The 14789-nt window shown below is 40.6% G+C and overlaps 1 protein-coding gene across 1 annotated transcript in view; it reads left to right on the forward strand.

Moving 5' to 3' along the window:
- LOC139763316 (glutamate receptor ionotropic, kainate 2-like) overlaps positions 1-14789 on the forward strand; it is a 77988-nt gene that overhangs the window by 19401 nt on the left and 43798 nt on the right. The window contains exon 5 of the mRNA XM_071689338.1: positions 12897-13062. Within this exon, the coding sequence (XP_071545439.1) occupies positions 12897-13062 (166 nt within the window). The remainder of the gene's footprint in view (positions 1-12896; positions 13063-14789) is intronic.

Here is a 14789-nt window from a genome sequence, read left to right on the forward strand (position 1 = left end):
GAGACCTGTGTGAAGAAGTATCAGGAGAGACTGTGTACAGAATGGAAAAAGGTGAGAACAATGGAAGTAAGGGGAGTGGGGGAGGAATGGGATGTATTTAGGGAATCAGTGATGGATTGCGCAAAAGATGCTTGTGGCATGAGAAGAGTGGGAGGTGGGCTGTTTAGAAAGGGTAGTGAGTGGTGGGATGAAGAAGTAAGAGTATTAGTGAAAGAGAAGAGAGAGGCATTTGGACGATTTTTGCAGGGAAAAAATGCAATTGAGTGGGAGAAGTATAAAAGAAAGAGACAGGAGGTCAAGAGAAAGGTGCAAGAGGTGAAAAAAAGGGCAAATGAGAGTTGGGGTGAGAGACTATCAGTAAATTTTAGGGAGAATAAAAAGATGTTCTGGAAGGAGGTAAATAAAGTGCGTAAGACAAGGGAGCAAATGGGAACTTCAGTGAAGGGCGTAAATGGGGAGGTGATAACAAGTAGTGGTGATGTGAGAAGGAGATGGAGTATTTTGAAGGTTTGTTGAATGTGTCTGATGACAGAGTGGCAGATATAGGGTGTTTGGGTCGAGGTGGTGTGCAAAGTGAGAGGGTTAGGGAAAATGATTTGGTAAACAGAGAAGAGGTAGTAAAAGCTTTGCGGAAGATGAAAGCCGGCAAGGCAGCAGGTTTGGATGGTATTGCTGTGGAATTTATTAAAAAAGGGGGTGACTGTATTGTTGACTGGTTGGTAAGGTTATTTAATGTATGTATGACTCATGGTGAGGTGCCTGAGGATTGGCGGAATGCGTGCATAGTGCCATTGTACAAAGGCAAAGGGGATAAGAGTGAGTGCTCAAATTACAGAGGTATAAGTTTGTTGAGTATTCCTGGTAAATTATATGGGAGGGTATTGATTGAGAGGGTGAAGGCATGTACAGAGCATCAGATTGGGGAAGAGCAGTGTGGTTTCAGAAGTGGTAGAGGATGTGTGGATCAGGTGTTTGCTTTGAAGAATGTATGTGAGAAATACTTAGAAAAGCAAATGGATTTGTATGTAGCATTTATGGATCTGGAGAAGGCATATGATAGAGTTGATAGAGATGCTCTGTGGAAGGTATTAAGAATATATGGTGTGGGAGGCAAGTTGTTAGAAGCAGTGAAAAGTTTTTATCGAGGATGTAAGGCATGTGTACGTGTAGGAAGAGAGGAAAGTGATTGGTTCTCAGTGAATGTAGGTTTGCGGCAGGGGTGTGTGATGTCTCCATGGTTGTTTAATTTGTTTATGGATGGGGTTGTTAGGGAGGTAAATGCAAGAGTCTTGGAAAGAGGGGCAAGTATGAAGTCTGTTGGGGATGAGAGAGCTTGGGAAGTGAGTCAGTTGTTGTTCGCTGATGATACAGCGCTGGTGGCGGATTCATGTGAGAAACTGCAGAAGTTGGTGACGGAGTTTGGTAAAGTGTGTGGAAGAAGAAAGTTAAGAGTAAATGTGAATAAGAGCAAGGTTATTAGGTACAGTAGGGTTGAGGGTCAAGTCAATTGGGAGGTGAGTTTGAATGGTGAAAAACTGGAGGAAGTGAAGTGTTTTAGATATCTGGGAGTGGATCTGTCAGCGGATGGAACCATGGAAGCGGAAGTGGATCATAGGGTGGGGGAGGGGGCGAAAATTTTGGGAGCCTTGAAGAATGTGTGGAAGTCGAGAACATTATCCCGGAAAGCAAAAATGGGTATGTTTGAAGGAATAGTAGTTCCAACAATGTTGTATGGTTGCGAGGCGTGGGCTATGGATAGAGTTGTGCGCAGGAGGATGGATGTGCTGGAAATGAGATGTTTGAGGACAATGTGTGGTGTGAGGTGGTTTGATCGAGTAAGTAACGTAAGGGTAAGAGAGATGTGTGGAAATAAAAAGAGCGTGGTTGAGAGAGCAGAAGAGGGTGTTTTAAAATGGTTTGGGCACATGGAGAGAATGAGTGAGGAAAGATTGACCAAGAGGATATATGTGTCGGAGGTGGAGGGAACGAGGAGAAGAGGGAGACCAAATTGGAGGTGGAAAGATGGAGTGAAAAAGATTTTGTGTGATCGGGGCCTGAACATGCAGGAGGGTGAAAGGAGGGCAAGGAATAGAGTGAATTGGAGCGATGTGGTATACAGGGGTTGACGTGCTGTCAGTGGATTGAATCAAGGCATGTGAAGCGTCCGGGGTAAACCATGGAAAGCTGTGTAGGTATGTATATTTGTGTGTGTGGACGTGTGTATGTACATGTGTATGGGGGGGGGTTGGGCCATTTCTTTCGTCTGTTTCCTTGCGCTACCTCGCAAACGCGGGAGACAGCGACAAAGTATAAAAAAAAAAAAAAAAAAAAAAAAAATATATATATATATATATATATATATATATATATATATATATATATATATATATATATATATATATATATATATATATATATATATATATATATATATATATATATATATATATATATATATAAATATATATATATACATATATATATATATATATATATATATATATATATATATATATATATATATATATATATATATATATATATATATATATATATATATATATATATATATATATATATATATATATATATGCATATATATATATATATATATATATATATATATATATATATATATATATATATATATATATATATATATATATATATATATATATGCATATATATATATATATATATATATATATATATATATATATATATATATATATATATATATATATATATATATATATATATATACATATATATATATATATATATATATATATTATCCCTGGGGATAGGGGAGAAAGAATACTTCCCACGCATTCCCTGCGTGTCGTAGGAAGCGACTAAAAGGGGAGGGAGCGGGGGGCTGGAGATCCTCCCCTCTCATTTTTTTTTTTTCTTTAATTTTCCAAAAGAAGGAACAGAGAATTGGGCCAGGTGAGGGTATTCCCTCAAGGCCCAGTCCTCTGTTCTTAACGCTACCTCGCTAATGCGGGAAATGGCGAATAGTTTGAAAGAAAGAATATATATATATATATATATATATATATATATATATATATATATATATATATATATATTATCCTTGGGGATAGGTGAGAAAGAATACTTCCCACGCATTCCTCACGTGTCGATGAAGGCGACTAAAAGGGACGGGAGCGGGGGACAGAAACCCTCCCCTCCTTGTATTTTAAATTTCTAAAAGGGGAAAGAGAAGAAGGAGTCACGCGAGGAGTGCTCATCCTCCTCGAAGTCTCAGATTGGGGCGTCTAAATGTGTGTGGATATAACCAAGATGTGAAAAAAGGAGAGATAGGTAATATGTTTGAGGAAAGGAACATGGATGTTTTGGCTTTAAGTGAAACGAAGTTCAAGGAAAAGGGATAGAGTGGTTTGGGAATGTCTTAGGAGTAGAGTCAGGGGTTAGTGAGAGGACAAGAGCAAGGGAAGGAGTAGCACTACTTCTTAATCAGGAGTTGTGGGAGTATGTGATAGAGTGTAAAAAAGTAAATTCTTGATTCATATGGGTAAAACTGAAAGTTGATGGAGAGAGATGGGTGATTATTGGTGCATATGCACCTGGGCATGAGAAGAAAGATCATGAGAGGCAAGTGTTTTGGGAGCAGCTGAATGAGTGTGTTAGTGGTTTTGGTGCACAAGACTTGGTTATAGTGATGGGTGATTTGAATGCAAAGGTGAGTAATGTGGCAGTTGAGGGAATAATTGGTATACATGGAGTGCTCAGTGTTGTAAATGGAAATGGTGAAGAGCTTGTAGATTTTAGTCCTGAAAAAGGACTGGTGATCTGGAATACCTGGTTTAATAAGCGAGATATACATAAGTATACGTATGTAAGTAGGAGAGATGGCCAGAGAGCGTTATTAGATTACGTGTTAATTGATAGACTCACGGAAGAGAGACTTTTGGACGTTAATGTGCTGAAAGGTGCAACTGGAGGGATGTTTGTTCATTATCTTGTGGAGGCGAAGGTGAAGTTTCGTGGGGGTTTTCAGAAAAGAAGAGAGAATGTTGGGGTGAAGAGAGTGGTGAAAGTAAGTGAGCTTTGGAAGGAGACTTGTGTGAGAAAGTACCAGGAGAGACTGAGTACAGAATGGAAAAAGGTGAGAACAAAGGAGGTAAGGGGAGTGGGGTAGGAATGGGATGTATTTAGGGAAGCAGTGATGGCTTGCGCAAAAGATGCTTGTGGCATGAGAAGCGTGGGAGGTGGGTTGATTAGGAAAGGTAGTGAGTGGTGGGATGGGGAAGTAAGATTATTAGAGAAAGAGAAGAGAGAGGCATTTGCACGATCTTTGCAGGGAAAAAATGCAATTGAGTGGGATATGTATAAAAGAGACAGGAGGTCAAGAAAAAGTTGCAAGATGTGAAAAAGAGGGCAAATGAGAGTTGGGGTGAGAGAATATCATTAAATTTTAGGGACAATAAAAAGATGTTTTGGAAGGAGGTAAATAAAGTGCGTAAGACATGGGAGCTAATGTGAACTTCAGTGAAGGGGGCTAATGGGGAGGTGATAACAAGTAGTGTTATGTGAGAAGGAGATGGAGTGAGCATTTTGAAGGTTTGTTGAATGTTTGATGATAGAGTGGCAGATATAGGGTGTTTTGGTCAAGGTGGTGTGCAAAGTGAGAGGGTTAGGGAAAATGATTTAGTAAACAGAGAAGAGGTAGTAAAAGCTTTGCGGAAGATGAAAGCCGGCACGGCAGCAGGTTTGGATGGTATTGCAGTGGAATTTACTAAAAAAAGGGGGTGACTGTATTGTTGACTGGTTGGTAAGGTTATCTAATGTATATATGATTCATGGTGAGGTGACTGAGGATTGGCGGAATGCTTGCATAGTGCCATTGTACAAAGGCAAAGGGGATAAGAGTGATTAGTGAAATTACAGAGGTATAAGTCTGTTGAGTATTCCTGGTAAATTATAAGGGAGCGTATTGATTGAGAGGGTGAAGGCATGTATAGAGCATGAGATTGGGGAAGAGCAGTGTGGTTTCAGAAGTGGTAGAGGATGTGTGGATCATGTGTTTCCTTTGAAGAATGTATGTGAGAAATGATTAGAAAAACAAATGGATTTGTATGTAGCATTTATGGATCTGAAGAAGGCATATGATAGAGGTGATAGAGATGCTTTGTGGAAGGTTTTAAGAATATATGGTTTGGGAGGCAAGTTGGTAGAAGCAGTGGAAAGTTTTTATCGAGGATGTAAGGCATGTGTACGTGTAGGAAGAGAGGAAAGTGATTGGTTCTAAGTGAATGTAGGTTTGCGGCCGGGGTGTGTCATGTCTCCATGGTTGTTTAATTTGTTTATGAATGGGGTTGTTAGGGAGGTGAATGCAAGAGTTTTGGAAAGAGGGGCAAGTATGATGTCTGTTGTGGATGAGAGAGCTTGGGAAGTGAGTCAGTTGATGTTCGCTGATGATACAGCACTGGTGGCTGATTCATGTAAGAAACTGCAGAAGCTGGTGACTGAGTTTGGTAAAGTGTGTTAAAGAAGAAAGTTAAGAGTAAATGTGAATAAGAGCAAGGTTATTAGGTACAGTAGGGTTAAGGGTCAATTCAATTGGGAGGTAAGTTTGAATGGAGAAAAACTGGAGGAAGTAAAGTGTTTTAGATATCTGGAAGTGGATCTGGCAACGGATGGAACCATGGAAGCGGAAGTGAATCATAAGGTGGGGGAGAGGGCGAAAATTCTGGGATCCTTGAAGAATGTTTGGAAGTCTTCCGCTTCCATGGTTCCATCCGCTACCAAATCCACTCCCAGATATCTAAAACACTTCACTTCCTCCAGTTTTTCTCCATTCAAACTTACCTCCCGACTGACTCGTCCTTTTGTCTTACTTAACCTAATAACCTTGCTCTTATTCACATTTACTCTCAGCTTTCTTCTTTCACACACTTTACCAATCTCAGTCACCAGCTTCTGCAGTATCTCACACGAACCAGCCACCAGCGTTGTATCATCAGCGAAAACAACTGACTCACTTCCCAAGCTCTCTCATCCACAACAGAAGGCATACTTGCACCTCTTTCCAAAACTCTTGCCTTCACCTCCCTAACAACTCCATCCATAAACAAATCTAACAACCATGGAGACATCATACATCCCTGCCGCAAGCCTACATTCACTGACAACCAATCAATTTAATCTCTTCCTACACGTACACATACCTTACATCCTCGATAAGAATTTTTCACTGCTTTTAACAACTTGCCTCCCACACCTCCCACACCACACACACACACACACACACAGACACACACAGACACACACATATATATATATAAATATATATATATATATATAAGGCATGTACAGAGCATCAGATTGGGGAAGAGCAGTGCGGTTTCAGAAGTGGTAGAGGATGTGTGGATCAGGTGTTTGCTTTGAAGAATGTATGTGAGAAATACTTAGAAAAGCAAATGGATTTGTATGTAGCATTTATGGATCTGGAGAAGCCATATGATAGAGTTGATAGAGATGCTCTGTGGAAGGTATTAAGAATATATGGTGTGGGAGGCAAGTTGTTAGAAGCAGTGAAAAGTGTTTATCGAGGATGTAAGGCATGTGTACGTGTAGGAAGAGAGGAAAGTGATTGGTTCTCAGTGAATGTAGGTTTGCGGCAGGGGTGTGTGATGTCTCCATGTTTGTTTAATTTGTTTATGGATGGGGTTGTTAGGGAGGTAAATGCAAGAGTCCTGGAAAGAGGGGCAAGTATGAAGTCTGTTGGGGATGAGAGAGCTTGGGAAGTGAGTCAGTTGTTGTTCGCTGATGATACAGAGCTGGTGGCTGATTCATGTGAGAAACTGCAGAAGCTGGTGACTGAGTTTGGTAAAGTGTGTGGAAGAAGAAAGTTAAGAGTAAATGTGAATAAGAGCAAGGTTATTAGGTACAGTAGGGGTGAGGGTCAAGTCAATTGGGAGGTGAGTTTGAATGGAGAAAAACTGGAGGAAGTGAAGTGTTTTAGATATCTGGGAGTGGATCTGTCAGCGGATGGAACCATGGAAGCGGAAATGGATCATAGGGTGGGGGAGGGGGTGAAAATTTTGGGAGCCTTGAAAAATGTGTGGAAGTCGAGAACATTATCTCGGAAAGCAAAAATGGGTATGTTTGAAGGAATAGTGGTTCCAACAATGTTGTATGGTTGCGAGGCGTGGGCTATGGATAGAGATGTGCGCAGGAGGATGGATATGCTGGAAATGAGATGTTTGAGGAAAATATGTGGTGTGAGGTGGTTTGATCGAGTAAGTAACGTAAGGGTAAGAGAGATGTGTGGAAATAAAAAGAGCGTGGTTGAGAGAGCAGAAGAGGGTGTTTTGAAATGGTTTGGGCACATGGAGAGAATGAGTGAGGAAAGATTGACCAAGAGGATATATGTGTCGGAGGTGGAGGGAACGAGGAGAAGAGGGAGACCAAATTGGAGGTGGAAAGATGGAGTGAAAAAGATTTTGTGTGATCGGGGCCTGAACATGCAGGAGAGTGAAAGGAGGGCAAGGAATAGAGTGAATTGGAGCGATGTGGTATACAGGGGTTGACGTGCTGTCAGTGGATTGAATCAAGGCATGTGAAGCGTCTGGGGTAAACCATGGAAAGCTGTGTAGGTATGTATATTTGCGTGTGTGGACGTGTGTATGTACATGTGTATGGGGGGGGTGGGGGTTGGGCCATTTCTTTCGTCTGTTTCCTTGCGCTACCTCGCAAACGCGGGAGACAGCGACAAAGTATAAAAAAAAAAAATAAAAATATATATATATATATATATATATATATATATATATATATATATATATATATATATATATATATATATATATATATATATATATATATATATATATATATATATATATATATATATTTATTTATCTATTTATTTTTCTTTGTCGCTGTCTCCCGCTTTTGCGAGGTAGCGCAAGGAAACAGACGAAAGAAATGGCCCAACCCACCCCCATACACATGTATATACATACACGTCCACACACACATACCTATACATCTCAATGTGCACATATATATACACACACAGACACATACATATATACCCATGCACACAATTCACATTGTCTGCCTTTATTCATTCCCATCGCCACCTCGCAACACATGGAATACCATCCTCCTTCCCCCTCATGTGTGCGAGGTACCGCTAGAAAAAGAAAACAAATGCCCCATTCGTTCACACTCAGTCTCTAGCTGTCATGCAATAATACCCGATACCACAGCTCCCTTCCAACTTCCAGGCCCCACACAACTTTCCATGGTTTACCCCAGATGCTTCACATGCCCTGATTCAATCCACTGACAGCACGTCAACCCCGGTATACCACATCGTTTCAATTCACTCTATTCCTTGCCCGCCTTTCACCCTCCTTCATGTTCAGGCCCCGATCACTTAAAATCTTTTTTACTCCATCTTTCCACCTACAATTTGGTCTCCCACTTCTCCTCGTTCCCTCCACCTCCGACACATATATCCTCTTGGTCAATCTTTCCTCACTCATTCTCTCCATGTGCCCAAACCATTTCAAAACACCCTCTTCTCCTCTCTCAACCACGCTCGTTTTATTTCCACACATCTCTCTTACCCTTACATTACTTACTCGATCAAACCACCTCACACCACACTTTGTCCTCAAACATCTCATTTCCAGCACATCCACCCTCTTCCGCACAACTCTATCCATAGCCCATACCTCGCAACCATACAACATTGTTTGAACCACTATTCCTTCAAACATACCCATTTTTCCTTTCCGAGATAATGTTCTCGACTTCCAAACATTCTTCAAGGATCCCAGGATTATCGCCCCCTCCCCCACACTATGATCCACTTCCGCTACCCTGGTTCCATCCGCTGCCAGATCCACTCCCAGATATCTAAAACACTTTACTTCCTCCAGTTTTTCTCCGTTCAAACTTACCTCCCAATTGACGTGATCCTCAACCCGTACCTAATAACCTTGCTCTTATTCACATTTTCTCTTAACTTTCTTCTTTCACACACTTTACCGAACTCAGTCACCAGCTTCTCCAGTTTCACACATGAATCAGCCACCAGCGCTGTATCATCAGCGAACAACAACTGAGTCACTTACCAAGCTCTCTCATCCACAACAGACTTAATACTTGCCCCTCTTTCCAAAACGCTTGCATTCACCTCCCTAACAGCCTCATCCATAAACAAATTAAAGAACCATGGAGACATCACACACCCCTGCCGCAAACCTACATTCACTGAGAACTAATCACTTTCCTCTCTTCCTACACGTACACATGCCTTATATCCTCGATAAAAACTTTTCACTGCTTCTAACAACTTGCCTCCCACACCATATATCTTTAATACCTTCCACAGAGCATCTCTATCAACTCTATCATATGCCTTCTCCAGATCCATAAATGCTACATACAAATCCATTTGCTTTTCTAAGTATTTCTCACATACATTCTTCAAAGTAAACACCTGATCCACACATCCTCTACTACTTCTGAAACCACACTTCTCTTCCCCAATCTGATGCTCTGTACATGCCTTCACCCTCTCAATCAATACCCTCCCATATAATTTACCAGATATACTCAACAAACTTATACATCTGTAATTTGAGCACACACTCTTATCCTGTTTGCCTTTGTACAATGGTACTATGCACGCATTTCGCCAATACTAAGGCACCTCACCATGAGTCATACATACATAAAATAGCCTTACTAACCAGTCACTAATACAATCACCCCCTTTTTTAATAGATTCCACTGGAATACCATCCAAACCTGCTCCCTTGTCGGCTTTCATCTTCCGCAAAGCTTTTACTACCTCTTCTCTGTTTACCAAATCATTTTCCCTAACCCTCTCACTTTGCACACCACCTCGACCAAAACACCCTATATCTGCCACTCTATCATCAAACACATTCAACAAACCTTCAAAATACTCACTCCATCTCCTTCTCACATCACCTCTACTTGTTATCACCTCCCCATTAGCGCCCGTCACTGAAGTTCCCATTTGCTCCCTTGTCTTACGCACTTATTTACCTCCTTCCAGAACATCTTTTTATTCTCCCTATAATTTAATGATACTCTCTTACCCCAACTCTCATTTGCCCTCTTTTTCACCTCTTGCACCTTTCTCTTGACCTCCTGTCTCTTTGTTTTATACATATCCCACTCAATTGCATTCTTTCCCTGCAAAGATCGTCCAAATGACTCTCTCTTCTCTTTCACTAATAATCTTACTTCTTCATCCCACCGCTCACTATATATATATATATATATATATATATATATATATATATATATATATATATATATATATATATATATATATTTTTATATTTTATTATACTTTGTCGCTGTCTCCCGCGTTTGCGAGGTAGCGCAAGGAAACAGACGAAAGAAATGGCCCAGCCCACCCCCATACACATGTATATACATACGTCCACACACGCAAATATACATACCCACAGAGCTTTCCATGGTTTACCCCAGACGCTTCACATGCCTTGATTCAATCCACTGACAGCACGTCAACCCCGGTATACCACATCGATCCAATTCACTCTATTCCTTGCCCTCCTTTCACCCTCCTGCATGTTCAGGCCCCGATCACACAAAATCTTTTTCACTCCATCTTTCCACCTCCAATTTGGTCTCCCACTTCTCCTCGTTCCCTCCACCTCCGACACATATATCCTCTTGGTCAATCTTTCCTCACTCATTCTCTCCATGTGCCCAAACCATTTCAAAACACCCTCTTCTCCTCTCTCAACCACGCTCTTTTTATTTCCACACATCTCTCTTACCCTTACATTACTTACTCGATCAAACCACCTCACACCACACATTGTCCTCAAACATCTCACTTCCAGGACATCCATCCTCCTGCGCAAAACTCTATCCATAGCCCACGCCTCGCAACCATACAACATTGTTGGAACCACTATTCTCTCAAACATACCCATTTTTGCTTTCCGAGATAATGTTCTCGACTTCCACACATTCTTCAAGGCTCCCAGGATTTTCGCCCCCTCCCCCACCCTATGATTCACTTCCGCTTCAATGGTTCCATTCGCTGCCAGGTCCACTCCCAGATATCTAAAACACTTTACTTCCTCCAGTTTTTCTCCATTCAAACTTACCTCCCAATTGACTTGACCCTCAACCCTACTGTATCTAATAACCTTGCTCTTATTCACATTTACTCTTAACTTTCTTCTTTCACACACTTTATCAAACTCAATCACCAGCTTCTTCAGTTTCTCACATGTATCAGCCACCAGCGCTGTATCAACAGCGGACAACAACTGACTCACTTCCCAAGCTCTCTCATCCACAACAGACTTCATACTTGCCCCTCTTTCCAAAACTCTTGCATTCACCTCCCTAACAACCCCATCCATAAACAAATTAAACAACCATGGAGACATCACACACCCCTGCCGCAACCCTACATTCACTGAGAACCAATCACTTTCCTCTCTTCCTACACGTACACATGCCTTACATCCTCGATAAAAACTTTTCACTGCTTCTAACAACTTGCCTCCCACACCATATATTCTTAATACCTTCCACAGAGCATCTCTATCAGCTCTATCATATTCCTTCTCCAGATCCATAAATGCTACATACAAATCCATTTGCTTTTCTAAGTATTTCTCACATACATTCTTCAAAGCAAACACCTGATCCACACATCCTCTACCACTTCTGAAACCACACTGCTCTTCCCCAATCTGATGCTCTGGACATGCCTTCACCCTCTCAATCAATACCCTCCCATATAATTTACCAGGAATACTCAACAAACTTTTACCTCTGAAATTTGAGCACTCACTCTTATCCCCTTTGCCTTTGTACAATGGCACTATGCACGCATTCCGCCAATCCTCAGGCACCTCACCATGAGTCATACATACATTGAATAACCTTACCATCCAGTCAACAATACAGTCACCCCCTTTTTTAATAAATTCCACTGCAATACCATCCAAACCTGCTGCCTTGCCGGCTTTCATCTTCCGCAAAGCTTTTACTACCTCTTCTCTGTTGACCAGAACATTTTCCCTAACCTCTCACTTTGCACACCACCTCGACCAAAACACCCTATATCTGCCACTCTATCATCAAACACATTCAACAAACCTTCAAAATACTCACTCCATCTCTCTCTCACATCACCACTACTTGTTATCACCTCCCCATTTGCGCCATTCACTGAAGTTCCCATTTGCTCCCTTGTCTTACGCACTTTATTTACCTCCTTCCAGAACATCTTTTTATTCTCCCTAAAATTTAATGATACTCTCTCACCCCAACTCTCATTTGCCCTCTTTTTCACCTTTTGCACCTTTCTCTTGACCTCCTGTATCTTTCTTTTATACATCTCCCACTCAATTGCATTTATATATATATATATATATATATATATATATATATATATATATATATATATATATATATATATATATATATATATATATATATATATATATATATATATATATATATATATATATATATATATAATTTCTACTGATTCGCTGTCTCCCGCCTTTTTGAGGTAGCGGAAGGAAACAGTCGAAAGAATGGCTCATCCCACCCACATACACATGTATATACATGAACGCCTACACATGCATATATATATATGCCTATACATTTCAACGTATACCTACATATACATAACCAGACATATACATAGAAACCCATGTGCACTCTCACTCTTGGTGCCCCCATCCATTCCCATCGCCATCCTGCCACACATGAGTTTTCATAAGTCTACTCAGTATGTTGACCTCTGCCTTTGACAATTGTCAAGTTTCCATGATGCAAAGCTGTAAGTAATGTAACAAGATGATATGATGTTTCAGAACAACCAGAGGACTTCATGGGCCACAAGTTCGAAATCCTGGGTCTTCCATTCTATCCTCACTCGAACTACAAGCGGAACTCAGAGGAACCTGGGACCACCGTCACCCTACTAGACTCCGTTGACGCTAGAATGATCAACAGCTTCAGTTCCCACGCGAACTTCTCGTAAGAACAGACAGGCAGAGAAACACACACACACCCACATCCACATACACACACACACACGCACATAAACAAACAGTGTTACGCACTGCCTCTAACCCTTATATCATAGGATTGATAATCAAGCCATAGGCCCATTACAACAGATTATTCTAACATAATGACTTCTGTTAACAGAGAGATTTCAGCTTGACACAGATTCCCTTACCATCTCGCTCACATCTGACAGCTGACGGCCGTAACTATGTACATACTTTTCCTTCTTGTTAAGTTGGTCAAATACCAATGGTTGGTCAAATACCAGTGATAAAAGATTATAGAATTATATTTACAATAGCAAAAATAAACATGACTCTCTCTTGACATATATAATATAATTTACACTTGATACATTGATCTCTCTCTATCTTACTTTACTTAACAACCATTTGGCAAATATACTGGCCTCAGTTATATAATATAAGTATTTGAAATAACTGATATGTATACAGATTAACATTATAAATATACCAACAGCTTTGTGTCACATCCTTTCTCTTTGGCCATTCGAGAGAGAGAGAGAGAGCGAGTTAGCCTTTTTCCAGCTTGTAAACAATTGCTTCCTTTTACTTTCTCTTGCCTCGTACATATGTTTTGTCCTTCTATGATTTGTAATAAGTGAAAACATTTATCATTTATATATTCATAAACCTCGCCAGGTGGTAGTGTCCCGCAGTGTACCGAGACAGACTTACCCAGAACTTTTTTTTAAAGGGGAAGTAAATGTTTATAGTTGTGTTACTGGAGTGATAGTTTTCATACATGGTGCTTTGACAAGAAAATAGTGAAATTGAAAAAATGTAGCTTAGGCATTGAAGCTTATTGATACAGTGGTTAAATTAATGAGAACTACTATTGACGTTTGTGTAAATAAATTAAACATTTCCTTTTTCCATAGCCAGAGGTTGAACAATTATGTGACATTCATTTTTTCATTTCATTTCAAGCTAGAAGTTTCAGTTTTCTAAATTGTTTCTTGCATTTTTCACATGTATATATATGTATGGGTGTGTGTGTGTATGTGTGCGTGTGTGTGTATATGTGTGTGTATGTGTATATATATATGTATATTATCCCTGGGGATAAGGGTGAAAGAATACTTCCCACGCATTCCTCGCGTGTCGTAGAAAGCGACTAGAGGGGACGGGAGCGGGGGGCCAGAAATCCTCCCCTCCTTGTATTTTTTTAACTTTCTAAAATGGGAAACAGAAGAAGGAGTCACGCGGGGAGTGCTCATCCTCCTCGAAGGCTCAGATTGGGGTGCCTAAATGTGTGTGGATGTAACCAAGATGTGAAAAAAGGAGAGATAGGTAGTATGTTGAGGAAAGGAACCTGGATGTTTTGGCTCTGAGTGAAACGAAGCTCAAGGGTAAAGGGGAAGAGTGGTTTGGGAATGTCTTGGGAGTAAAGTCAGGGGTTAGTGAGAGGACAAGAGCAAGGGAAGGAGTAGCAGTACTCCTGAAACAGGAGTTGTGGAAGTATGTGATAGAATGTAAGAAAGTAAATTCTCGATTAATATGGGTAAAACTGAAAGTTGATGGAGAGAGATGGGTGATTATTGGTGCATATGCACCAGGGCATGAGAAGAAAGATCATGAGAGGCAAGTGTTTTGGGAGCAGCTGAATGAGTGTGTTAGTGGTTTTGATGCACGAGACCGGGTTATAGTGTTGGGTGATTTGAATGCAAAGGT

This window comes from Panulirus ornatus, chromosome 46, assembly GCF_036320965.1.
Source record: "Panulirus ornatus isolate Po-2019 chromosome 46, ASM3632096v1, whole genome shotgun sequence".
In the NCBI taxonomy this organism is placed as follows: domain Eukaryota; kingdom Metazoa; phylum Arthropoda; class Malacostraca; order Decapoda; family Palinuridae; genus Panulirus; species Panulirus ornatus.